At 37.0% G+C, this 27,936-nt stretch overlaps 1 protein-coding gene across 2 annotated transcripts in view; it reads left to right on the plus strand.

Annotated features, from left to right (window-relative positions):
• The first annotated feature begins 1,540 nt into the window (after window positions 1-1,540).
• Window positions 1,541-27,936, plus strand: part of LOC114057132 (coiled-coil domain-containing protein 171-like) — a 36,591-nt gene continuing 10,195 nt past the window's right edge. Inside the window, exons 1-15 of one of the 2 annotated variants that reach the window (XM_027883000.1) lie at window positions 1,541-1,616; window positions 1,872-1,991; window positions 3,492-3,666; window positions 6,143-6,324; window positions 8,738-8,884; window positions 9,959-10,051; window positions 11,385-11,515; window positions 14,526-14,661; window positions 17,261-17,428; window positions 20,337-20,525; window positions 22,265-22,757; window positions 23,486-23,599; window positions 24,405-24,631; window positions 25,255-25,434; window positions 27,110-27,286. In XM_027883000.1, coding sequence (XP_027738801.1) covers window positions 1,908-1,991; window positions 3,492-3,666; window positions 6,143-6,324; window positions 8,738-8,884; window positions 9,959-10,051; window positions 11,385-11,515; window positions 14,526-14,661; window positions 17,261-17,428; window positions 20,337-20,525; window positions 22,265-22,757; window positions 23,486-23,599; window positions 24,405-24,631; window positions 25,255-25,434; window positions 27,110-27,286 — 2,496 coding nt within the window. In that variant the 5' untranslated portion in view covers window positions 1,541-1,616; window positions 1,872-1,907. Of the gene's footprint in view, window positions 1,617-1,871; window positions 1,992-3,465; window positions 3,667-6,142; window positions 6,325-8,737; window positions 8,885-9,958; window positions 10,052-11,384; window positions 11,516-14,525; window positions 14,662-17,260; window positions 17,429-20,336; window positions 20,526-22,264; window positions 22,758-23,485; window positions 23,600-24,404; window positions 24,632-25,254; window positions 25,435-27,109; window positions 27,287-27,936 lie in introns of those variants that run through there. The other variant, XM_027883001.1, reaches the window with a different exon arrangement.

Raw genomic sequence — 27,936 nt, forward strand, 5'->3', positions numbered from 1 at the left:
AAGTAGCTAACAAAGCCCAGAACTTGTAAGAGCAATTAAAAATGATTCAGTAAAAACTGATCACCTGTGAGAGGTTTGAAAGTGTACCTGAAGTATTAAATAATGCATTACATTGGGAGCATCAGATGCAATTGCTTTTGAATGAACAGGAGCAACAGCTAAATAAGTCAAATAGTTAGAGGCAACACTTCAAAACCAAAATAGAATTGCACTACAGTAAAGAAGCAGATAAAAGCCAAGCTTTAAGTGAATATGTAAAGGAAGACACATAAAGAGCATCTGGTTGTTGACTGGGCATGAGAGCTTCTCTCACAAAATGAATGAGAAAACAACAGTGATAAAGCATTCTATTACTCAGTCTGTCATTCAGATATCCAGACTTAAACTTCACCTTAAATTTCACTCTTCTGTGATACGTCCATGGAGGTTTTTTGTTTTATTGTCTTACTTTCTACTTTTTATCTTATTTGATTTAAAATCACAAACTTGTGCATTAAAATCTTCTCTTGGAAACAATCACTAAACAAAAAAACAAACCAAAACCCACACACACAAAACTCCTAAACCCATAACCCTCTTTCATTTGGCATAAAATATTTAAAATACCTGCATGATGCAGAAGTAGCAAAACCACAGCTGAAAGCCAGATTTAACAGATAAGGTCACAAACGAGAAGTGAAGTTTTGAGAACTATCTCAGAGGGTATGGACCTTTTTGTCTCTTGCAATTGAAACTTCCATCTGTACCTAGAAGGATGTATCCCTGACATCCTGATAGATGTGTGCTGTAAGACAAGGCCTTGAGAGGCTCAGGATACCATGTTTAATGCCAAGAAAGAGGGAAATCATCTGCATTTTAAGTGTGCCGACAGAGAGACTTTAAAAGAGGCTTTAAAAATCAACTAAAGAATGTACAGCCATGCTGGGAGGAAGAGAAAGTACTTTTCTAGGACACTGCAGGGTGGATTTTATTCAGTCTCTTGTGCTGTTGTTGTTTGACATAATTTATGCTCACTGGGGCTTGATATCTCTCGATTTGAGATGTTTCACAGGAACCTTTCCCTTTGTGCAGTGAAGTAAGAAAGAAAGTGGTAACTTTGCTACCTGTCTCCCCCATGAACGGAAAGGAGCTACTGAAGAGAATCCCGTGCTACAGAGAACACCCTGCTGTGAATTTTGTCCCCCAGTAGTCCCAAAATCTTTCAGCGATGAGTGTCTCTCCATTACTCGGGTGAAGAGTGCGCTGCCCTGAGGTCACCCATAGCTCCGTATGGCTTTCCTGTCAGCCCGTCGTTTTAATCTCCCGCGCGTTGGGAACGCCTCATCCCTCAAACGCTGCTGGGATGGCGCAGCGAGCGCTGGAAGGGCGATGGGACCAGCGCCGTCGCCGGCGGCAGCCGCTGTTGATGCGGTAATTCCACCCGGGAGCGTCCCCGGCAACCGCGGAATTCCAGCGTGTTGGGCTCGTGTCCGTCCCGTTCCGGGCTCGACGTTCGGTTCCGCGAGCGGCAGAACTCCAGAGGTCCCGAGAGCGGCGGCTTTCCGGGAGTCCCGACTCGTAATGCGAGCGGAGGGGCGCCGTCCGGATCGTGCCCCGCCGCCGCAGCTGAGCATCAGGTGAGCTTCACTGCAGGTGAGTCAGTTCAGCCAGGCTTTGCATGATTAAAGTCAGTGCGTCCAAAGGTAGCTGTTAGGTTTATTTTCAAGCGGCCTCTATCATAGAATGGTTTCGGTGGGACCCTCAACGATGGCATAATTTTACTTAAGTGAATGTTTAGAACATGGGGCCACAACTGGGTAACTGAAGTAAAAGAGCATTAAAACTTCAAGGGACTACTCATTTTTTTTTTCAAAAACTTTAATATTTTTCAGCTTACACTAGAGGCACAGAATAGAAATCCATCAGACATGGACACTATGGATGATCTAAAAAGGAAACTCCATCAAACTGAAAAAGAAAATGTTGAATTAATTACTGAATTCAAGAAAGAAGTAAGGACTTTATTTACTTTATTTTATGCTTGGAATAAATATAATTGGTTTCATTAAAATAATACTCTCAAGGGTTGAATCAAAAACATGGTCACTAGTTGGAAAATTACAAGGACATAGCACTGTACAGACTTCTCATACCTTCACAGGAGTTGTTAGCACCTATACTATCACTGTTTATAGTTAAAAGTGTGTGTAAGTAACTTGAGCACTTCACAACAGCAAAATGATACAGAAGCATCTTGTGCACCCTCAGCTTTCAAATTCTTGATGTAAGAGGTGTTCGGTTTGTTTGTTGGAGTGTTTTAATCCAGATAATTTCAGGGATCCAATTTACAAAATCACTCCATGTTTCTCGGGACAATGGAAGCAGGAAAGAGCAAGTCATTGTAGGAGAAGCAGGAATCTCTTAATTTGGGTACACACTCCAATAATAAATGGATATGGAACATTAAATTGGGTTTATTGGCTGGATTTAACCAAAAACAGATGAATGAACACTCACATCATCTGTCCCCTAACAAACTGCTGAGAGCAGAATGATTACCTATAGTAGTAACAATACTTCAGCAGCACAGTTTAAAACAGGATATCAGCTGCCAGTTTGGCACTGGCAGGTGTGAAAAGTCTGCCAAGTAGCAACAAACTTTAAGCTGATTGCAACTAGTATTCTACTCAGTGCTCACCTTTTCTGGTATTTTCTAGTGTGAAAGCTGATATTCAAACCAAAGAAAATATCGGTGAAGCATTTTCTTACTGCTACTGCATTTCAATACTAGTTTGCTCTGACAGCAGCAGGGAAAACCTTTGTAACAGGGGTAAATTATTTTCCATGAATTAAGTTCCCTTTAATAAGTATGTTGCTCCTTTGTAGATATTCTGAAGAAATACGTTTCACTTTCCACCTTCTTGTGTTGAAATAGCTTGAATTTAATTTTTCTGGATCCAGTTTTTGGCAGTCGTGACTAGACTATCTTTCTTAGTCCTTTTTGAAGCAATTTCCATTCTTTCTTTGTTTAATATCATTCTGTTTGACAAAGAATATTATTGAACTGAAGTTTATGTTCTTACATAGTGAGCAACTAGGTGTCTGATACCCCAGTATCCTGAAATAACTATATTTTTAAGTGTTAAATAAAGTTACCAGAAAACTACCTTTGAATATAGTGTTTCTGTTGCCATATTTTCCCCTCTGAAATCCCAGAAGATAATAGTATTATAACTTTTATTTTCTTAAGGTCATGTATTTTTGGAAAAACAGAGGGGTATGTTAAAGGTAAATGAAATTAACCTAGGAATTTGATGAGTTTGCATAAACCCCTCCTGAAAATATTAAAAAGTACATAAATGTGCATTTGCAAGACTATATTTCAAATTCAAATGGAATAAGATGGCTGCTGTGAATACAACCCAACATATCTTTAAAAAATACTCTGTAGGTGTATTTCTGTAACATGTTGCACTTTGTTGCCAGTTTTCCGGTACAAATTTATTTTCCAGAAGTCACAGTATGAAAAAGAGATAATTAAATTGCGTTTGGAACTTGAAAGAGGGGAAGCTCTTCGTCGAGGTTTGGAGAATGAATTGTCAGTGGCCAGAGAAGAGGCTCAGATGCAAATGTATGCTGCAGAAGAGGAGCTGTGTGTTGCAAAAAGTGAACTTATGGAACTGCAAGGTAAGTTCCAAGAAAGCAAAGATGAACCAGAGGCTAGGTCAGCCCCAAGCTGGTAAAACAAATTTTCTAGCTCCTGCTGTTTTTCTTGAATCTCCCACATCTTATCCATCTGCATTTGTAAATTCATAAGGGTTTACAAAACTCTTGTTGCCTCGTGTGAATTAAATAAGACCTGCTAAATACGTCAGCTCGTTTTATCTCTTGTCCCTTACCTTCTGTTATTTCTTCCTTCAGTGCTGTCTGTTTACAAACTTGTCATCACAATGTCCATCTCCACATCCTGCATATCACTATGTCCAGAAATTCTTCCTTTTCTATTTCAGGAGGAAAAAAATATTACGACTACTACTACTACTACTAAAAAAATCCAGTTCTATTCTTTTTTCTCCTCACTATTTCCAACAACTTTTTTCCCCAAGAGTTCTCATCATACTGCTTCTTTCTTTTGTCTTTTCCAGTGCTTCTAGCTTTTTGTTGCTCATGTCTGGTTTCCATTTATCATCTTTGTTATTTACTGTCGTGACAGTAGTATGTGAAAAGGAAGGGTTTTACCTAAACATTTTTTCCCTACTAGTTTAGCATTCAGAAACTGAGATTTTCTTAATCCTTCTCAAACAGAGAGATTTTCCATTCTTACAAGTCAGTGAGGTGCATTTTTAGTTACCTAAGTAAGTACAATGCATTTTAAATTTAGTATAGGAGATGCATTTGTGAGTTTGCTGAACCTTTGATGTTCTGAACAGATTGGAGCAGTAAGTGTGTATTTTAAAGTACTTTAAATCTGAGTTTGTGATTCACTTTATGATTTGGAAAACTGATTTACTGCTGCATAAGGTACAAATGGCAGGTGTCTGTGGGGGGTGTAGGTCTGCAGGGCAACCTATGCAGAAGGATAAAGGGCTGGATCTGCATGAGACTGGTTCTGGTCAGCTCCACGGTATCAAAACTCACTCACCACTGTGCACCAAACTGCCCACCAGAGTGTGCACAGAGCCTGTGCAAAGAGTAGCAAATGCCAAGGGAAAGACGAGAAAAGAAACAGCATGAGAGACGGGCAGAGCAATTGCCTGATCAGTGACTGCTCATGCAGGCACCAAGAGGCAGGTCTCAGAAGGGTCTGATGATGATGGAGGAACAACAGCGCAGTGACCCCAGTGTGCTGGGCTGTCTGTCACCTCTCTGAAGGAACTATGCTATAAGGGTGTGTTGAGGGGACTGGAGAACAAAAAGGGAGTAGGAGAGGTTTTGCAGAGGTAAGGGAGTGTTTCTTGAATACATGTGTTTCTCTCAATACCAGTAATAAGAAGTCTGCTAAGTTAAAGATTACATTGGTAAATTTTCTCAAACAATTTTTTTTTTTATTATGACAAATTCCAAAGAAGCCAAATCATCAGTTGTTGCTTCTCAGTTCTTTTTCAGAGTATAACTTACTGCTTCTTTCCCCCTGATCTCTTGGAGCCTTCTTCACCTTGTGTGATACTCTGATGTGATCCCAACTTAGCTTCTTAGAGCACTCATTTGGGCCTTGTCCTCTTCAGGTTTTCTTCTGAATTGTTTTTCTGCCAATCTCACAGAGATTTGACTTTCTGCTACCTGACAGTCCTTTCCCATCGCTTTGTCCACTAATTCTCTGTGTTATCTTAATATGTCTTTTCTGTTTATCTTTCTCAAGCTAGAAAGAAGTTTCAGAAAAATGGGATGAATTTGAAATAAAAATCTGTTAGAAAGGGGTGATCATTTAAATGTTAATGTAGCTAGTTTTACCCAGAAAAATGAAAATATAATACGAAATATTTTCATCCAAAATCCAGTTTGTGAGGTTTAGGGAAGTTCCAGGTAAAACTGCTTACAGGTAAGGAAGTTTTCCTTGGCATTTAAGTTTTCAAAGAAGAGTATGTTTAGTATTTCCCTATCTTGGGGCACTTACTGGGTTGAAGATTTAAATATCCCAAGCATCAGTAAGTTTCCTTGGAAAACCTAAGCCTTTACTCACTAGCCCAACCTGCCTTAGGTTTTCCTACATTTTTTTTCATGAGGCAGATGTCTGTTTTTACTGTCACTTAAACGGAGCTCAAAGTTAATTGATGCAGACTAATATCTATATCAAATAGACATTTGGATATAAGCTGTCAAAATGTTGAAGAAATCTGAAATTAAGTTCTCCAGGGTATAGAGGCCTCACTTGGAAGAGTTAACTCAAGTTTTTACTCTTTTCCAAGAGGAGAAGGATTTCAATTCGTAAAAGTCACCAAACCAGCCCTGTGTCTGGTGATATAGATGTGTGAAAGATGCTATAGAAACACAAAATGCAATTGTTTCTTTATAGCGAAGGTCATGCTCTCCAGTTCTGGAAGTGTTAATGTCCAGTCTTCCACAGGATATCAAAATACATGAAAGAACTGATGATAATTTTCCATTTTTTTTCTGAACAAGTGCTAATTGTCTTTTATTCTTTCTCTTTCTCTGTAAACAATAGCACTCAGTGGCAAAAATCAGCAGAAAATGGCAGAGGCTGAGAAATCTTTTCGTAAGGCTCAGCAGAAGTGGGAAGAAGAACACCAAAAATGTGCAAAGGAGAAGGACGATATCCGTGGAGTTTACCACCATGAAATTCTATTCCTCGTCAAAAAAAAAAGTGAAGCAGAAAGGGCTGCTCAGGTATGATGTGCTAATAGTTGAAAAGTTACATGAAATAGTAGCTGGAACTTTTTTGGTGCAAAGTATGGGATCTTTCTGATTAAGGGAAAAAAAATCCCCCAAATAAATAAGTACTGCAGAATAGTTCTGAAGAACACTAAGGTTACACTTACTGTATCATAGTATTTCTTGCTTTGCTGAAATGTGTTGTGGCTGTTTGCCATGGTAAACACCTAAACAAAGTTATTAGTGCTCAGTGGTAGTGTTAGGGAAAAACATAGGGTGCCCTCCAAAGGAAAATGTGATTCATTGCTAAGTGTCAGCCCCCAACCTGCTTTCCATAGTAAAAACATCCAATTTTTCCACTTTGCTTTTGCTTCCCTTCCCATCACTCTACTTATAGTTATCTACAGTGTTGCCTTAAGAGACCAAAGAGAAAAAGACTCCAGGACAATTTAGTATAGGAGATAGGATAAAGAGAGCTGGTCCTTTAATGAATCCTTAGGCCTGGAGAAATATATCTCTTGTGCCCCCCAGACAGGGGTTCTATGATTTTATAATAAGGTCCATCGAATCCCAGGTTTATCCAGCTCTGGTTCTGCCCCATTCTGCCCCCTCACATGGCCCTTCAGGAATTGGGTTTGGGGTCTTTGGGACACCTTCTTCCTCATCTTCATCGTCTTCACAGCACATACACTCCTTGGAGTTCTTCCAAAGTTCTGGGCTTGAAGGTTGTTGTGTCTGTGTGATATCTTCTGGTCCAGGCCTTAGTGTGTTTTTCTACAATTCTACCTTGAAAAGAAGAATAAACACACTAATGGAATTTAGAGGGATTAATATGGAATGGGGTAGTAGGGTTGGGTATGTGTAAACACTGTGTTAAGGGTAAGGGATCTAATACAGCTACATTACAATCTAACATTCACTACACAAATACTTCTAGAATCTACAAAAGTTAAAAAACCAAAAAGCTCTGAGGCATCAACAGTAACAAAATCCCAGGAAATAAAATATACACACAGAAATGTTAAACTGGACTTGACTGCATTAGTTGTTGCTTAATTATTTTAAACTTGGCAGATAAATATCAGAATTATCTGGGCTTATAAATTACTACTTTGAATGTGTTCTAGTCTTTTGTGTTGTGTATTTAAGGCCTGATTTAAATCTCCTTTAGTTGTTCTGGGTTATGAAATAAAAGCTAGAGAAAGTAGATTTAATTGTGGTCTTGATATGTACAGAGAAACGGGATTATAAGCATGTATGAAAATCCTGGTTGGAAAAGCTGCACTTCATAAGCTGTAATTAAAGTTAACCTGTTAAAATGTCTGTATTTAAAGTTAACCAATTAAAATGTGTCCCTAAAACACCTTTCTCAAACTAGGAAATATTTAATATTTCACATACTGGAAAAGTAGTACTCTCTGCTTTCAGACGGGTTCGTGGTGGGCTCTGTCGGGTGTGCTTAGCTCACCCTCAGGTACGGGATTAAAGATGTTGGAGTTCGATAGTAAGGGCAATAGCATCACCTTGTGGCTAGGCAGAATATAATATTTCTTCACGGAAGCATTCAGTTTTTCCTTAAAATGCCTGGGAAATTTTGGGTTTACACATAGGTTTTTGTTGGCGTTGTGGGGTTTTTTTGTTTGTTTGGGGTTTTAATTGTTTGTTTGTGTTTTTTTTTTTTTTTTTTTTTTTTTTTTTTTTTTTTTTTTTTAAAAAAAAAAAAAAAGAAAAAAAGAGAGTTGTGTTTTTCATGAGCAGATGTGTGCAGGTGACTACTGGGAGAACCTTACACAGTCATACCATGTCTGAAAAGTCCAGGTTTAGTTTGCTAATGTTAATTATATTTCTAGCAGAAATGTTTTTCAGCCTTGGGTATTTTGATTCTTTTACAGCAAACTATGTATTACTCACTTCACTTTTCCCAGCTCATTCTTGTTAATTTCTAGAAGATAAGCATGAAGCAATAAATATTTCTATGTCTTTCCAGTTTGGAGAGAGGGGAAGTAGTTATATATTTATGTAAAAATGATTAAAATATTTTGCATGGTGGGAAGAAAACTGTTCACTGTTTTACTATACAGGCAAAGCTAGAGGACTGACTTAAACTTAGTCTGTATGGTATAGACATTTCATCACAGTGATGAAATGTCGCTATGTATAATTTCATCAAATGCACTTAACATCATTATCATTATCAAATGAACTTAACATCATTATCTGATGGTGAACAAAGAGCATGTCTGACATTGATTAAACAGTTCTAATGACATGTGCTAATGTCTTAGATTTAAACAAGCTGTCCTGATGCAGTTTCCACCTCTCTTTTGAAGTCTCTGCTACACTACCTTTCTTAGAAAAACTAAAACTGTCTCTTAATGCCTTACTATTATTTTTGTTTGTTTGGTTGGTTTGGTTTTCTTTTTTTTAGGACCTGAATGATGAACTGCAAAATATGTACAGGAAACTGAGGGATGTGGAGGCAGAACACGATGGCTGCAGTGACATGCTGAAGCGTCAGGCTTTTGAGCTGAAATTCAGAGCTGACCGACACCAGCAACTCATGAGAGAGCTTGAAGTAAGGCTTTGTCACCACCGCTATCAGTCTCAGCAAGCACTAGTACCTTGAACAACTTCATTTCTTGAGGGCTGGATGGTGGCATTTCTTCATAGGTAGATGCTATTGACACTATGAATTTGACTTGAGACTGGTGTTTGAACAGCAGATGTGAAAAGTATTTTCACCTATAAAGTGTGGAAGTAGTGTTATTGCAGGATTTGTGAATTTGTACTGTTGGGAGGGTTAAGCTGATAACACCTGTGGGACGAGGCAAAGTTTAAGCCTTTTGACAGGTCTTGCTGTGGAGTAGGTTTGGTAAGCTTTGTGCTGATTTTGATTTTCTCATAAGTGGGATTTCCATGGATGTCTGTTTTCAGTCTTTCCTTTTGAATGCATGTCTGAGATTATATAAAATTTAAATGTATTGCCAAGAGTTTTTATTTTAATGTCTGTTAATGTTTCTCTCACTTAAGTGCTTCTAATCAAGCTGTAGTCTCACATCCTTGCTACTGTGTTTTACTTTTCCAAAATCAATGACTTCACTTGTATTTATGTAACCTTAAATGTGCTCTTGTTAAACAACGTTTAATATTAACGTCTTTTTCTTAATTTCTGTGATGTCACTTGAAACCAAGAGTCATTTTGGGGTGAATTTTTCTTTTCAATTCAGTCATAAGTCAAAGTGAAAAGATTTTGTTGGGTAGAAAATGGTATACTTAAAACTGCATATGAATTTCCATTATAGCAGTTCTGTAATTACTGCTTTTGCTAAAAATATTTTTCCAAATGAAATTCTGTGCCCAGGCCTTTATCTGGACATGCGTATGTGGTGATTGCTTTTGTGTTCATTGTAACTTGAAAGAATTTTTTTCAGCTTGGAGAACTATTTGTCATGTAGACAAATTCTTGAACTTTTTATGGGCAATCCAAATTTCCAAGTACATTCTTAGCATAGTCATTATGCTTTTCTAGATGTTGTAAGAATGGATAAGAAAGATGTAACAGTTTACTTCAGAAAATCCCATTTTGCTTAAACTATGTACGCACCTACAGGTTTATGTATATCTGTATACTTTCCAAATATACTTTTAGGAAGCTTCAAAAAGAACTAGAAAACTGGAAGGAGACACTAAAGCAGCAAGAGAAACTCATTTAGAATTGAAGTACACTACACAGATCATGCAGGTAAACTTTTTATGAAATATTTTGTAGAAGTTTACAGGAAAACTGTTGTCGAAGTTGTAAAGATACAATCTTCCAAAAATGTTAAGACCACTTACTTGCTTCAGTGAAAACACTGAGTAGATTTTTTGCAACAAGTGTCAAAATTTTAATAACTAATAGGTGAAAGTAGAGAATAGAAAAATGTCTCCTTTCAGGGAACTTTAAAGTTACTAAAATAAGTAGAAAAAAAAAAATAAAAGGTCACATTTGTATGTCTGATAATTCTCAGCAGCATATATTTCAGTGAGGGGAAAGGAAGTGTTTCTGAATAGTTAAACACTATATTGTTGTTCAGATATCCTGCCCTGTGTCTTTTAAATGGGCACTTAGAGCAATTTGGAGATACAACCAACTTCTCTAGGACTGAGAGTTTAATACATACTGAAACTCAGTTCCAAATATAATTTTTCAGGGTACATTTCAGCATTAAAGCCATGATATCAGCAGTTACTAGTAAAGTTTGAGTATAAGAAAAAATATAGTATATATACCTGAATATTAACTTTTTGTATTCTTAAACTGTATCCCACAGGGTTTCACCCAGTAAAGCAATTAGGGTTTATTTAAAAAAAAAAATTGCTTGCTAATTTCATACTAACTAACAGGCATTTTGTGCTGGATTTTTTAAAAACTAATCAACAACAAAAAAAGGTAATCTCAGTTGATTTTTTTCCCCTTTTTTTCTGAGGAACAAAAATAAATATTGCAGTTCTTCAGTCAGTTATTTTCTTATTCTTATGGCCTTCTCTATGTACAGGCACTTAAATTTTTGAAATTATGATTAAACAAGTAGAAATAATTTAGTTTTCTTACTTTCCTCTCTACTTTTGCAACCTACAAAGGAACTGGGATGGTAACATTCTTTGAAGTTAGAGACTTATCTTTATAAGTGCATGGCTGGTAAGGTTTTTTTCCTTGTTTATATACATTAACAAGTTCCACGTGTGCTTTGTTCTGAGTGGAAATTTAGCCTTTATTGTTAATCCCACACTTTCATGGGTCTATTTTAAAAATAGAATTCCTCCAGAACACTTCAGTAATATTAATAACTGAAAACAGGAAAATCCAGACACTCCCAAAGGAGAACAAAAGGTGCTTTTGTTCAGGACATCTATTTGTCTGGCTTGAACTGTATGAATTAATACATGTGTATTAATGCATGTGTTCAATGCTTTTTGTGTGTATACTTTCATACAGAATATACATTCCTGTAAAGCAGAACAGAACAGAGAACAGCACTGAAGACCTTAGTTATTCCTAACTTGCTTTAAATTGTTTTCTTATCACTTGGTAGTTAAGAATTCAAGAACTCGAAGAAGCTTTGAATTCAGAAAAGGGCAACTCAGCAGAAGCTCTTTCAGTGTTACAAAATATGAAGAGAGATTTCAGAGAGCCAGCAAACGCACATGAGAGAGATCAAAATGTGTAAGTTTTCCTCTAAAGCTATTGTAAAACGGCAGTAGACAGCTTGAGTGTTGCTTACAGTTTACATTCCCTATTATTTCATTCAGTAGAAAACAACACAATCTAATGCAATTTCCCAAATCAAGGCAAAGATTCAGAACCTGGCAATCCATTAATAACAGGTCTGTACCAGTAACTGTAGGTATTGAATGGATAGAGATAATAACTGATCCATTACAGGTTACTTACCAAAGGAAAAATGCTGAAAATAATTATGATGGGGTCCAGTGGTGTTTGGGAGGAGTGTAGGAAAACATATCTGTAAGGTTTAGAAGAGATAGGTTTTCTGTATCCACTTGTATTATTCTGAAAACATTGTTTTCCACTTCACTGAGCTACATGAATATCTAAGGATCCTGTCAAGAAGTTGTGTATCATTTATAGTGGGTAATATACTTCTCAGCTTTTGAATAAGTGTAGAAATCTTTAATTGGTAAAAGAAAAAAAAAATTAGAAAAGGGGATCAAGTGTGAGAAAGCAGATGAAATTACTTGGGATACCTTTCCTGCTCAGCATAATCTGCTGTGTCTGTGGTAAGAGACGATTTTTGGAACTTGGGTATATATAGGATGCACAGTACTGAGTCTTCTTCATTGGCTGAATCGATTATATATTGGGGGGAGAAAACATCATAAAGAAGAATGGTATTAGAAGGCAGAGAACTGAGTAGGTTCTCTGAGTAGGTTTGAAATAGATGATGGTAGTTGGTGAAATTTAGGGAAAGAGGAAGTTTAAGAAGATTAAAAGTGAGTGGTGCACAGTGGGGATATGGAAAGAGACTCAGGGTAGTAGAAAGTGTTAGAAAACACAGACTTGGCCTCTCTTTCAGTCTAGGATTATATGGGTCAGTATACATAGTTATTTATGTTGACTTACCCATACAAAGAGTAGAGGAGAACTGAAGAAACTGGTTTTCCTACAGAGGGAAGTTTGTGGCCTGAGTAATTCCAGATTCATGTTTATGTAGATGTTTTTAGTAAGATAGTTCAAACATGAGCTATGTCATAAGCACCTTAGAGCTCTTTATTAAAATAAGGCCAGAAGAATTTTGCATATGAAATTGTGCATTTAGGTAAACATTTAGAGTCACATAAAAAAAATAAAGATTTTTTCCCCTCTCAAAGGAAAGGAAATAGTTTTTATGATAAAAATTTGTGAAAATGTTTAAAATACACTGTGGTAGGAATCTAAGGTGGTGCTTCAGGAAGACTGGGATCTTCACAGCAGGGAAACTGAAACAGTGTATTTCAAGATTCCCTATGGTAATAAAATAAGATCAGTTAGTTAAACTGTAATCTCACTCTGTCCAGTTGTTTTTCCTTTGAGTAAGACTTCCATGGCAGCAACATAGGCAACTCTAAACTAATACCACGTTATTTGGTTTTTCATTGAACTGGACAAGACCTGTACCATTGATTTGACGTTTTATTAGGTTTTTGTTGTTTTGTTTTTAAAAAGCGCCTTTCTGTTCAAAACAACCTGGTTTGGGGGAATGATTGTTGGATCAGGAGTTTTGCATAACAATCTACTCTGCACTTTATGAACTTTTAAAAAATGTTAATTGGATATGAAAATAATTTTTTTCTAATATCCAAACACTATTTATCATTAATTGCAATAATCTGTTGCTTTAGGCAATTAATCCTGGGAACTTCTGCCAACTGAGTTTTTTAAAGCAAATTATCTTCTCTGATTTCAGAGAATGCAAACCCTACCATGAAAGTTAGCACAGTTAAGTTTTGGTGGTTTTATTAACAGAGCTCGAGGAAACAGAAACAGCTTATCCTTATAGTTTTATTAGTCTGGACACCAAAATTTCCAGAGCGCAACAAAGATAGCTAGTGAAGATCAAGCTTTTTCGGAGATGGACATCAATATACTCAGTTTCCTTGAGGGAATTATGTGGGGTACTGCCTCTGTTTCCTGTGCTCTTTTTCATCTTTGAAACGTAGAAATATCGGTAACATTGGTGAATATCAGTGATTGTTTTCACTAGACACCTTCAGAAACAGTACAAGAGCCTGTGATCCATTTACCCATGAAGGCTGTGGTCCTTGTACTCCAGAGAGGGTCAAGATCTTGGCTTTTTTTTCTAAGCCATAGTTTGGCACCCTAATATATTTTCTCTTTTTCTAGAAGAGTCACCTGAGTTTGTCTTTAAGCCTTTGTCTAAAGAACCTCCAAGAATTCTTTGTTCCGTAAAGATTGTTTCTTGACATTCACAGGACTGAAGTGAACTGGTCTATAGTTCCCTGGTTTCTCCTTTTGCCCTTTTCCAAATACAGTTGTGACATTTGCCTTTCCCAATTTGCCAGGGATCTGCCCCAGTTTTTGTGACCTTTCACAATGATAATGGGAAACCTTGCTGTGCTGTGGTCCAGGTTTGTCAGAGCCTTTGAGTGTAGGTGAGCTGGCCTCTTCAATTTCTATGGGTTGAGTCCTTAGAAGTTATCCCAGACTCAATGCTCACCTATTCCTAGCAATTTTTCTCCTTTCTGAGCCCTTTTTCCTGATCATAGATGCTAGAGACCTTGTCAGAGAAGACTGAGACAAAAAAGACATGAAATTTGGTGACCTTCTTTCTACCTGCTGTTGATAAATTGGTTGCTTTGTGTAGAAGCCAGTCCATGTTTTCTATTTATTATATGTAATTTAGAGGCTGTATCCAAATACTCAGTTGAATTAATAACTGCAAATCTATCACAAGGCTTGGTAAGTGAGAAGAACAAAACCACTTCTTGAAAAGTCTTTTTTAGAGGGAATATATGTTTCTTCACTTAGTTAAAAAAGGCAAGCAACTTCAGGAACCATAAGATGTGCTAATGTGATGTGCCATATCCACTGATTATTTTTTAGAAGTATTTTTTTATTTTTATTTTATTTTATATATTATTTTTTTATTATTATTTTTTTAAAGTACACAGGACAAAAGTAATTTTGATAAAAATGTTCTAATGTGGAACCTTTCCAGATTACAAAGGGAACATTTCTCCTCAAGCAAGCAACTGAAAGAGATGACTGAGAAAAAGAAGGAAACCAGAGAAATCTCTGGAAAACTAGAACTTACCAAAAGCAGCTCTGGAATGTTAATGGAGGAAGGTCAAATGGTAAGACAAAAAGCCTGTTCCACTCACTGTTTGGGCTTTTTTATACTGTGAGAATAATCTACATTTGCTATGCTGTTTTTTTTTTTTTTTTTTGAAAACCTGAGTAAATATAGCTAATACCTTGGAGAAGCTAAGATGCATTTTAAGTGATATGCCATGTATTTAGCTGAAGAGTTATTCGCAGAAAACAGTTATTTTAAAAGTATGGATATGAGTAAATTGTAGTAAATCAAGAAAGCATTTCGTAGATATGGATTACGATTTCTTGTGAAGAATATTCTATCTTTCTACCCAAACTTTTTTGTCAAGTTTTATTACCTACCATTGTAGATTTGTTTATTTCTATTTCATTTAACTTTTTTGTTTTTCCCTTTCCCTTATTTTGGTGTGGATTTGGCATGTTGAATGTACTTTACTGGATTATTTTCTGATATCTTTCTCCTCTTATATGACCAGTTAGGACCTTCCCACTGTCTCTACCCAACTCAACTTTGAAAACCAGTTTTGCTATCCTGTTGAAGCCACTCAATTGAGGCAGTCTTTGAGGCAGTCTTTGAAAAACAAAAGGTTAACTCAAACACAAAAGTGTGGAAGTAGTTCCAAAACCCTAGCATTAGGAAACCACAGAAGTAATAAATTGTCTGAGGAATAGAACATTTTGACAAGATAGAACATTTAAAGCATAAAACAAAAAGATAACAACATCAGCAAATCTTAGAACGGGCCAAAAGTCAACCTGACCCTACTACAGTTGCCAACTATCCAAATTAGGGAAAGATCTGAGGAAAGTTCAAAAGTATACAATGAGGAAGATCTGTGAACGACCACTGCCCATGATGAAGGCTACAGGAACTCCCACCTCTAAACCTCCCAAAATTGAAGACTCCGCCTATATATGGATATTACAAGTAGATGTTGCAATTTAATGAATATGCATGTTTTATGATGTAACGTTATGCTCAGAACTGTATAAAAAAGCTGTGCTGGTTGTACACGACAGAGTTCTTTGTCCAGGACAACCTGGGAACTCTCCAACGCGTTGCATTAAAATACCTCCTGCTTTAAAGAAACAAATTTTATCTCTAAAGCAGTCTCTCTGTGCTTTTTGGGGGCAAAAATTCGGCTTCACTGTTGCATAGCAGCAGGAGCAAAGGAAAGGTCTCAGCATATCTAGAAAAATCTTCTCTCCTTTTGTTGTGTGGTAGCATTTGCAGTATTTCTATACTTAGCAATGTAAACTTTGTTTTGGTACTGGCTTGCAAATTTCTCCTTCCTCTCTCTCTTGGAGTTCTGGGTGTGGAAGTGTGCTGGTTTAAAGGCAAATTGTCATAAGGAGTGAACCCAACTCAAAGGGATTATGAGTCAGAATTACAATTTAATAAAAATAATACAATAAGTACAATTATACAGATGAATAATTGGTGTTAACCACAAAAACTCAGATGTATAATCCAGCACCCTGGGGCATGAACAGAATGGTGTTCGCTGGCCCCCATCCTGAGCCCCACGTGGGCCCCCTGAGTCCCAGCATAAAAGGAAAGGAAGAACCTGTTGGTGTGAGTGATGGTCTCAGTCCAATCAAGAGCGGTGGTTGCAGTCTGGTCGAGGTTCTGGTCCTCGTCTGGATCCCATGAGTGGTACCAGAAGTCCCAAGACCCCAAGGTTATATACCCTCAGGTTCAGGCAGGAATGACCAGCACCTCCCCTAGGGCGGGGAGTTCCACAAGGGGTAATTCCACACTTGAGTTGTAGGTGTGAGGACAGGAACATCCTCCTTTCTCACAGGCCTCTTAACACCCAGCTTATAGCCTGAGGGGTCAGGTGTGCTCTGGGCAGCTGCTGCAAATGGCCTATTGTTAACAGTTTGTGGAAAATGACATAGAGAGTGTAGAATACACAGTTTGGGTTACTATTTATTTTAGTAAATATGTATTTACAAAAAGTATGAAGGCTGGAATTTCTGCTGCATGCTATTGTTGATGTTTATGTATAACTTGCACCAATTTATTATAATACTTACTAAAATCAGTGTAAATGAATGGGACATGGCTGATGGGATTCAACCGATGAATCCATAAGCCTATTTTGGTGAGTTATTTAGTCATATGTAATCAAAGAAAAAGCATTTTTTAAAAGACTTGAGAGTGACAGTGTGTTGTGCTGCCAGGCCAATCAGACAATTTTCTACTTGTGGGTGTCGGAAGTGGGTACAGTTTGAATGTACCTGTAAGTATTAACATGGATGAATTAACTGCATCTACTGATAGCATGGAGGTTTTTGTCTGTACCAGGTCATGGCTGTGACTCCTGCAGGACTGGGCTTTGTTTAAATACTTTCTTTATATACTAATTTTTTACAAAATTTGTCTAATTAGACAGTTTTCTTACTCTGGCTTCAATATGTATGACTGCAAACATTAACAAGGAAACATTAGCAAGGAAACATTAACAAGGAACTGAGGAATTTTGTAAAGGTTTGAGAATGAGCTTTGTGGGCTTTGTTTTCAGTTGCATGCAGCTCCTATTGGAGCTCCTAATGGATCTCTTTTGTTTCTAACATTGCTCAGATTCAACGATTAATTTTTTCTGTTTGTTTCAGGAGGAAATGCATGTCCTCCGTAGCTTATACCAGCATCTGGCAGAAAGTTATGTGCTTACAAAGCAACCAGAAGTTCCCATAGACAGTTTGTCTTGGACAGAGCTTTGTGTCCTCTTGTATGAAAATATTGATACCCTGGTCTTAGACTTCAGGAGGGCTAAAGACAAGGTAAGTGTCCTTAGGCATCAGCTACCTCTGTTAAATTCAGTAACATTTGTCCACATCACAGTCTCATTAAAAAAGAGTCTCATCTTCTTTCAAAAAGCATTTGGACATTAATAATTGAATTTCATAAATTAAGGCTTTTCTGCAGCTCAGTTTGATGACTGAAGTCTGTATGAAGTCTCTAAGCTCCACTTTTTGTGCAGGACACTCTGATAGCTCTATCCAGTATTAGCCACGGGGACATAATTTAGAAAAAATTAAATTAATCTTACTGATGAAAAAACAATTCGAGGAACTTAGTTATTTACAGTCTTAAAGCAAGTCTTTATTTTTCCATAATTCAGAAGCAAAATACACTTACCCCAGGATTACTGTATTTAAATAATGTGTTTATGATTCAGACATACTATTTGAAAGAATGCCAGTATGGGGTTTTTTTTGTTTAATTGTAAATTCTGGGTTATTACATCTGTGTTCAGAAACATGGTAGGAAATACCTATTTTTATAAAACATGCCAATATTTGTTTAAGGGAGATGCTGTAGTTCTCTTAAGTGATTTTAGTGAAAATGAGCTTATGTGGCCTTTCCCTCCAGAAATCCCTGCATTTTTAGGACTTACTTTAAGTCAACTGGCTCTATATGCCACTCTATTTTTGGATTTCAGTGTGTGTTCTGGCTCCATCCATCAGCCCAGTCCTGCAGTCTAGTAGAATGATTCCAGGACTTAGCACCCAGATATTTAGTTCCATAAGCATAGGAAGGGAAAAGCTTTTTTAGATATTTCTCATCCTCTGGAATTATGACCACTTCTCTGGCCTGAGCATAGGACAGAGCTGTGATTACACTGAATTGCTTTAAATCTGCCCGTCGTTTAATAGATACCCCAACAGTCAGTGAAAATTACTAAGGAGGGGTAGTATAAAATCTGGATTATGCAGATTTGACGTATACTTCTATTTCCCTTTTGAAGTAGAGGAATAAAGGCAAGGGAGTTAATATCATTTGGTAGTGTTTGTTTAAATCATCTTTTCTGTGAGCTGCCTTTTGCTGACAATGCCGTCCTCGTCCCCCACACAGAAGTAGCTCTGCCACGTTTAACATCGTGCTTTGCAGAGGCTGCTGAGCTTTTTGGGCGGGAAGTCAGATTGAAGAAGGCAGAAGTTTTCTATCAGCCTGCACCTCAGGAAGTCTTTTATCATCCCTGTATCACCACTGGTGAATCAGAGCTCAAATCAGTCCAGCAGTTTAACTGTTTGGAAGCATCATCTCCTTGGATGGTAAAATTGACAAAGAGATAGACAACAGGTTAGCAAAGGCATATAGAGCTTTCGGTAAACTCCACAGAAGAGTTTGGTGTAGTAAGCACCTGAAGAAAAGTACAAAGATCAGCATTTGCAGAGCCATTGTTTTGTCTACCCTTTTACATGGGTCTGAATCGTGGGTCATTTACCGCCATCACTTGCAACTCTTAGAACGCTTCCATCAGCACTGCCTCCGTACAATTCTAAACATCCAATGGGACAGATTATGTGACCAGCACGTCTGTCCTTGAACAGGCAGCAGTCACGAGCATTGAGGCCATGCTGCTGAGAACACAGCTGCGCTGGGCAGGGCACGTCTCCAGGATGCAGGACCATCGCCTCCCTAAGATCGTGCTTTATGGGGAACTTGCCACTGGCTGCCGCAAGAGAGGAGGCCCGAAGAGGAGATACAAGGACTGCCTGAAACAATCCCTCAGCCTTGGTCATATTGATCACCACCATTGGTCTACTCTGGCCTCCAGTTGGGAGACATGAAGACACACTATTTATAACTCTGCTGCTTCTTTTGAGAACACGTGTAGAATCATTCTCGAGGAGAAAAGACAACGCAGAAGGAACCATGTCTTGCCAATATCGCCTAGGGAGACTTTTGGCTGTGCCCTCTGTGACCAGACTTGTCTATCTCACATTGGCCTTTTTAGCCGTCAGTGCGCTTGTAGCAAGTGTGGGTAGAGCCCTTCTCAAATCTTCGTTCGCTGAGCCTAGCCATGATGATGGAGTGATTGTAGGGCTTGTGTATTATTGTTTCTTGCTTTTTAATTAAGTATTGATATTGAGAGTGATTATGAGGTCTTTGAAGATCTTCTCTTGTACTTAGCAGCTTTTCTGGGAGTTTTGGGCTGTGTTATTACCTCTGGCTGTATCTGCTTTCTTGAGAACAAAATCTTTCTCTCGCAGTTCTGTGTTATCTATCTGGAAAGTATCTTGCTGATATTTTCTAGTAACAAAGTGCGGGTGTGTGCATTTAGAGACCACTGTTAGCTTGATTTATTCCTCCATTTAGTTTGCATGGGAGCGGCAGTGCTAAACAGAATGAATTCCTTCATATTTGTTGAAACACTGTAAATTAATGAGCTACTTGTGAAGAAAAACATTCTCTATACTGGAATTTCCTGACATTGTTTTAATACTTAATTATAATCTGGAATGTCTTTGCTTTCCAAGAAAACAAAACAAAAATTAAGGACTGTTTTTTAGTTATTATTTGCAATCATCACAAACCTCTAAAGGACTTGTATGCTCAGACTATTAATTCAACAGTACAGAATTTCATGCACTTAAAAAAAAAAAAATTACAGGAAGCATCCAGTTCAGGTTTCCAACAAAGAAGGTAAAAAATGTCTGCAAGGTGGTATAAGCATGGGAAAACTGAAACTAAATGAAATTCTTTATTTTAAGGTACGTTTCAGTTTCATTGTTTCAACTAATTAATCTATTGTGAAAGGATTTTACTTACTTTTAATAAATATACTGAAGAATTTAGAATTTAGACTGGAATAGTCTGTGCTTAACTTAATATGTACAGTTAAAGTAGAAAGGTGCTTAGAGAGGTAAAATAATTTCTTCTTTTTAAATGCTTGTCACATAGATATCTCACCTGGAACATGTTTGCAAGGAGAAAACTGATACTATGAGGGATCTTCAGCTGAGCCAAGAAGATGCTTTTCGAAATATGACTGAACAGTTGAAAGCACAGGAACACTGTTGGCAGAAAGAAAAAAGGCATCATGAACTGCAATACTCAAGTGCCCTTGCTGAAGCTCATGCAAGAGCAAAGGTATGGGCTGTGAACTTCTTTTTTTTTTTTCTTGTGAATACTTAATGGATTATTTCAATAGTTTAAGCCCCTTATCAAGTCAAGGTTGCTTGGGAATTTTAGTTTATCTTTGAAGTAAAAAGAAAAAAACAAAAAAAAAAACCTTGTGCTACTATTAATGTCACTTACAATAAGAAATAAATGACTTTTTAAAAACATTCTGAAAGGAAAATGGTCTACAGCCCTAATTCAGAAGCCTGATTTGGTTGACAGTTGCCAGTGATTTTTTTTTTTTTTTTTGAGGATGCTAAAGCTATGAGATTGAATTTGTTAATTTCAAGAATTACATAGGCTAGCAGTGACTTTTTCAGTGTCATGCTTTGTAAAGACTGTAGAGTAACTGTAATGTGATTCCTGGGGGTAAATGTAAGTTTGTACATCCTGATGCTAAGAACCAATTAGCAGCTGCAACGGTTTCGACAGTGTCAAAGGACTCTGTTTTACTGATACTACAGTGAGCAGTGGTTCAAAAGAATACCAGTGTCATCACTGATTGTTAGACAAGCTATTTGCATTCTGAAATATTTCCTGTTATTCTATATCCACTATTCAGAGTCTTTACAGTCACATTCTTTACACTTGTTTCAATTAAAAATTTTGTGGAATAGAGGATATAGATATGCCTTGTTATTTGTGACTTACTACAACTTTACTTCATCAAAAGAATGCTGTATTTGAAATAGATTTGGATGCTGAAAATCTTTGCATGCTGAAAAATGTATTTATGTGTGGAGGTCAATAAAACTAAGTTGATACCAGTGGAGGCAAGAAACTGGAATGGTTTATAACACTTACAAGTTCATATTTAAAGGTTTTAGGGTCTACATATTCAACAGGGCATTGAAACTATTACAATTTATTACAAACAGGGCATTTCAGGGGATGACATAAGGGAAAAGCAAAGTTAACAAATTTGGCACCTTAGCAATTACCTCATGGGGAAAAACCTACTTTATCTTAGGGGATTTTACAGGGGGGAACAGGTATTCAGCTCTACAGGATGCAGGGATTCAGGGAACACAAAGGGAGAGATAAAGTACAAATAGTCTTCTGCACAGTTTGATGAAATCAAGGTATGGACTTTCTGGGCCGGAGCAGGGCAATCAACACTGATGACATCTCATTTGTTTCTCAAACAGAGGTTTTTTCCCCAACTCTCATAGCCCACGGCTTTCTGCAAAGTCCACTCAAATCCCTCTCTGCAGATTTCATATTTAGGGATACAACATTTTTGGAGTATTTAGTCTGTCTAATTTCATGTTCCAGAGTCTTCCTTATTCTTCTCCTGTCGCTCACACTACCTTTCTTTCTGCTTTGTAGAGCAGTGTTCTTTCTGAAATTGGAGCATGTAATTTCCTATTGTTAAGTCAACTCATAAAACTGTATTGTGGGCAACCATGTGCTGTTGGACCTGCTCTAAGCTATCACATTGCTAGTGGATTGTTGTCAGAAATCAGTAGTCCATTTGTAGTTGAAGACTGGAAATTTTCCTTGCACTATTGATCTGGGTTCATATATCTGATTCTGTAACTGTTTTCTAGAAGAGATACTTCAATCATCATTACTAATAATTTTTCTTACTTTAAAGTGTTATTTGAATGTGAAAATATTATTTTCTTTTAGCTTTAGGTGAAAATGACACAGTTAACATTTTTTCTGGTTTTGTTTGTTTTGGTTTTTTTCTTCCCCTGTTATCCCAGGAATACCAAGAAGCAGCACAGCGAATCAGGGAAAGAATGTATGCACTTGAAAAAAACCAGGAGAAACTGGCCCATGAAAATGTTTCTCTGAGAAATTCATTAACAACTATTCAGAGGGAGCGTTCATCTCTCTTGGCAGCCTGTGCACTGTTGTCTGGTGCCCTGTGTCCCCTCTACAGCCAACTGTGTGCTCTGACTTCCCAAAAAGACCTTCTCCAGAACCAGGTCAACTCCTACGAATTACTGAACCAGAGGATTAGGACTATAGTTCATAGTTTCCGCGCTGAAGAGGAAAACAATCGAGATGAAGCCAGAGGAAGACAAAGGAGAGCCAAAGGCCTGGTTTATGTATTCCGAAGAGCTGTGATTGTAGTTTTGGCAGCCAACAGATTCAGAGCTGCAGCTCAGTGTTCTACTTCCCTCTTCACCTGGACAAATGGCTTACAAGGAGGCAATGGGATTCAAGTTTGTGTGGGAGAATCCGAAGGCAGACGTAATGTGTCACATAATATAATTGTTTTCTTCTTTTGATAAGTGTTCTGTTAAATTACATGGCTAGCAAATAAGAAAGAGCAATATTATTATTACTGGAGTGTAAAGATGTATTTAATGGCTCTTTGACCAATATAACTTCTGGATTTATGATTTTTAGATTTCTTGACAGATGTAATTTCCCCTAGAAGTAAATACCTAGTCTGTTGAGCATTGCAAGTAAAGGTGGAACTATACACATGAACTTACACTTTTTGATATCCTCGATATTTGAGCTATGGATTTCAAAATTAGGTGCTACTACATCTTCACTGTGGTAAATATCTTGTAATGCTCCTAAGTCATTAACCATCAACATGTTTTTTTGAAAGGTATTTCCTCTTCTTATAATAATAATTTCTAAATATTTTTTCCTACTAAAAAAAATATACAAAAAGTTGCTTTCTGATGCAGGTATAATATTAGTGTGAGATATCTAAATTTTCTTTGGAGATTATGTAGTCTACTTGTCCCTTTCTTTTACCAGACCAGATTATGCTTCCCCTCACAAGGGTAAGTGGTATCAAAAATGACTGGCAAACTAGAGATTCATCTACTTTTCTGTTTTAGTAGTTTTGAAAGCATGCTTAATACAGTCTAAATTTGGTCAGTTTCTGAAAGAGCTGGATATAGTAGTGAGCCATATCTAAGTGATCCAGTTATACTGATAGTTGCAATTCTGTTTCGCAGATTATAGAGATGGAGCTGACTGCCTTGAAGCACTTGACTGGGTAACTAGCTCTAACCTCCATTCTGCAATAATCAGTTCCTTCTCTGAATTGCAGGATGTTCTTAGCAAACCAGGTATTTTTAAAAGCATATTCTTGTAATAGAAATATTAAAAAAAAAAAACCCAAACAAAAAAAACCAAACCGAAACAAAAAAACCCCAAACACACACACACACACACACACACACACGAAAAAAGACCAAAACCAAAAACAACAACAACAACAACAAAAACAAACCAAAAAACCAAACCACAACAAAACCACAAAACAACCCCCGGGGGATTACATAATTTCCAGCTTCAGGATTTTAGATAAAGTATTCTGGATTATATAACTGAAGAGCTGTATTGCTAGAATAGATTAACTTTATTTCATTGGTGGTATTTTGTTCAGTATACAGAGTCACGAAGGCAGAATGTTGGAGAGTGCTTCTAGAGTTTATTTGCAGTGAGAACTGATATAAGCTCCCTTGGTTCATCTGCACTGTTGCCATCCCTGGTTCTTTGTTAATTTGCAGTTTTAAAGCCCCAACATTTCTGCCACAGAGTTAAGGATATTGAAGGAGGGATAATGTATGTGAATAAAGGGAAGTAGCAGGACAGATAAGGTGACACATTTCCCAGAGGGCTAAAGAGTAATCTGGTACCAGAGACTGCCACTGAATCTAGTGTGTTTTGATTCAGTTGCAGATATTTTCTTCTTTGATCATGCTACTTTCAGCAATTTGAATTTATGTCCTTAGAAAGCAAAATTTGAACTGTTTCAGATTCAGCATTCTGTGTTTCAGAGTATTTACAGGGTTCACACTGTGTATAATTGAAAAGGAATCACATATTACAACCTAACTGATGTTTATTTTTTGTTGTTGTTTCTTAAAGATCCAAGCTCTTGGCTTTCTGGAAACTCGCTTATAAATGCAGTCAGGAACTGCTTCTCAAAACTTATGGACAAGCTGAGCTTAATGCTGGGGATGGTTCCACTAAACTCTCCAAGGTGCATCACTTACCTGGAGAAGGACTCCTTGATACAGAGGCTGGCTTGTGGACTTCTCAGAATAAATACCCAGGCTCTGGAAGCTGGATTACATGACAGACTGCCCAGTATGGTAAGCCTATTTATAGTGCTACTTCATGGAAGCAGAAGGGTCACAGCGTAAGTGTTACAGTGAGTCTCTCTTGATAGTACCATTAATTGTGTTTCAGATTGTTTGAATCCATTGCAATGAAGCCAACAATATGGACAATCAGAAGTTGATTTGTAACACTCAAAAGTGTTAGGGCATGAATAGATCTTTTACTTGAAAGGATTTTTAGAAGAGGTTTAGTGCATGCAAATAAAAGATTTTTTTCAAGTTCCACTAGAATTTTATTTGCTTATAAGAACAAACTTGCTTTTGGTTTTAACTGTCAAGATTCTTTTTTTAAAAATTATTTCCTATTTTCTCATGTTTACCATGAGAAGGTAACCTTCTTCCCTTTAACCAAAATGGAAGGATAAAGTCTCTCATATTCTTTTCTTATGGGCCCTATGTGAACACAGTACTTCCTTGTAAACAGGATTTTCAGTAACCCTCAGTTGGTGAAACAGGTTCACATGTTTGCACTTGTGTCTTCCAGAGGCAGAAGACAAAAACACTTTGTGTTTATTTTCTTGAGTGTAAGCTGTGATTTATTTTATTGCTGAAATAGCATATTTTACAGCACATCAATTTGTTTCTGTTGCCAACAGAGAAACATAGCATCCTTGCACCAGGTGCTGTTTGAATACACACGAAGACTTCATATGGCAGAGGCAGAGTGCCGCTCACTGGGCCTGCAACTTGCAGAATTCCAGTGGACTTTCAATGATATGAAAAAGGATGCTGAAAAAGCCAGGAACCTACAAGATCAATTAAATACATTACAGCATGTAAGCGTATTTGATGTCAAGATTATCTTAATCATCAGAGAACTTCCCTTTCACACATTTTTTTCCTTTGCCTTCCTTTGAAAAACAAGTATAAAATCTAATCCTGACAGAATTTTCCAGAAACTTACCTTGTAAGTGTCACTAAACTAGAAGTCAGATGTATTTAGACATATCTCCTTTCCACTGGAGTTTCTTTTTGATTTGTAGAAGGAGATATTCTGTGCAAATTACGTGTTTGGTCTTCAGCAACCCAGGTTTTCTTCCATTTGTTGAAAATGTTGATGTGATTTATATAACCTAAAAGAATTTATAGATTTCACTTATACAGAGTAAAGTCAGTTGGAATGAGGGTCCTCAATAAGTGCGTTTATGAGACGTTCATAAAGCATAAATACAGCCATTTAAACTCTGCATGGATATTGCTGACTGTTATAATAGACATTTAACTGTGTCTTTGACCATGTTATACCCTAAGATAGTTCACAAAAATTTTAGTGGGGCTATTTCCTTGAGGGATAAGTTTATGGCAGGGGAAAAAAACCCCTCTTCTACCTTCTCAGTGCACATATGCACACCAAATTCCCCTGACTCTTAGTTGTCATTAGTCACTTTACTTAAATGGGTTCACTAACCTGCAAAGACCACTGTCTGACAGGAATGAGAAGAGACAACCAGAAAGGTTATTTAACTACTCGAAGCCACCAGATAGTGAGTAATGGATGAAGTACTTGCAGGACTGATGCCATTTGATGAGCTGTTGCTTTGATTCCTGTCATACATACAGAACTGTGCCTTCAGTCCTTCTTGGAAGGGAGGAAACCTGTCTTGCTTTAGCATGCTGGAGGTTCCCTAAGCACCTTTCCTCCTATGCTTCTTTTCTAGAGGCCAAATTCAGAACTGAGCTCACATTTGAGCCTTCTGAGAAAGTGAATGAGTATGGTTCCTTAGTCATGGTCTACAGGGGCACAGTGTAACTGAAACAGTTGTGTCCCTGAATAAGCAGTGTTATCCACGGCTGTGCCCTGTGGTAGATTTTTCAGTGAGTCCCAACCTAAACACTTCCAAGCAGAGAATGTTTACTAGATGATGTTGCACCCATTCTCCTTCCTGTTCCTAGCTAAGAAAATGAATTTTTTTTTCTCACATGAAGAAGGTTATATGTGATCATCGTCAGTTTTGTTCTTAATGAGTTTTATTACTGTGTAATTCTGGGATAGTTAGGTGAAATTGTCTCAGATTGTCAATTCAAATTTAGATTGTCATTCAAATGCAGATGATTTTACTTAAAGAACTATTCCTTTTTTCTGGAACAGAAAAAGTCCAAGGAAGTGTTCACAGGGGTTAACAAGATATGCACTAAAATGTTGGACATTGATCTGTATATATTTCCTTCTAAATATTGATGTCTTGCAAGCTAGAGTGCTATTTTGGATAGAATAATGAATGCCTAGTTTTTACAGTACCCTGCATGTTCTTTAGAAAAAATACAGTTAATAAACTAGTTTGTGCTTTTATTGTTCAGTAACCTGTCTTCATGTTAAAAAAACCTCACTATTAATCTTTCGTATGTATTTCTTTTAGGATTTGATAAGTTTGCAAGTGGAACTCAGAAATTCGGGCACTTAAACCAGTGAATATAGTTACACAACCAAATACAATTTATTTCTCTTTTCAGAGAATGATCACCCAAGACAATATACATAAAGAATTAAATAATGCTTTACAGCGTGAGCACGAGGCAAGAATGCTCTTGTTTGAACAGGAGCAACAGATAACTCTGTTAAATGATAGACTACAAAAGCTCTCCAGAGAAACAGCAGATAGAGGCCGAGACCTAAATCTATCCGTAAGGGTAAGATTATTCTTTTGAAATAGTCACCAGAAATTTACCTGTTGTTAACATTGCATGTCTTGTGCAAATAAAGTTACCGGAGAAAATGCGGACTTATTACTCAAGCAGTCAGAATTTTTTGGTATTCAGAAAAGATTTTAAACTTCTTTTTTGTTTTGTTTTGTTTTGTGTGTTTGTTTTTTTTTTTTTTGTTTGTTTGTTTGTTTTCCCCCCTTTGAGCTCTAGGTGTTGTTGTTTTTAAAACTGAAGAAAAAGACTCAATAAACTTTTTTTCTCTCTCACAGTTTGCCAAAACCCAGCTTTATATGTGCCTTTATTAATGACAGGCAGAAAGGGTCTCTGCGTGTGCCCTGGCATTCCAATTGACAGTGCCTTTTCTCTTAGCTAATTGGGTTTTGTGGCTCAGAATGCTGGTTTAGTTAGTTTGTTTGGGGGTAGGGTGTCTTTTTTAGTTTGTTTGAGGGCTTTTTTTTTTTTTTTTTTTTTTTTTTTTTTTTTTTTTTTTTTTTTTTTTTTTTTTTTTTTTTTTTTTTTTTTTTTTTTTTTTTTTTTTTTTTTTTTTTTTTTTTTTTTTTTTTTTTTTTTTTTTTTTTTTTTTTTTTTTTTTTTTTTTTTTTTTTTTTTTTTTTTTTTTTTTTTTTTTTTTTTTT

Source organism: Empidonax traillii, unplaced genomic scaffold, assembly GCF_003031625.1.
Source record: "Empidonax traillii isolate 1590-97213 ecotype Southwest subspecies unplaced genomic scaffold, ASM303162v1 scaffold116:size1738432, whole genome shotgun sequence".
NCBI lineage: Eukaryota > Metazoa > Chordata > Aves > Passeriformes > Tyrannidae > Empidonax > Empidonax traillii.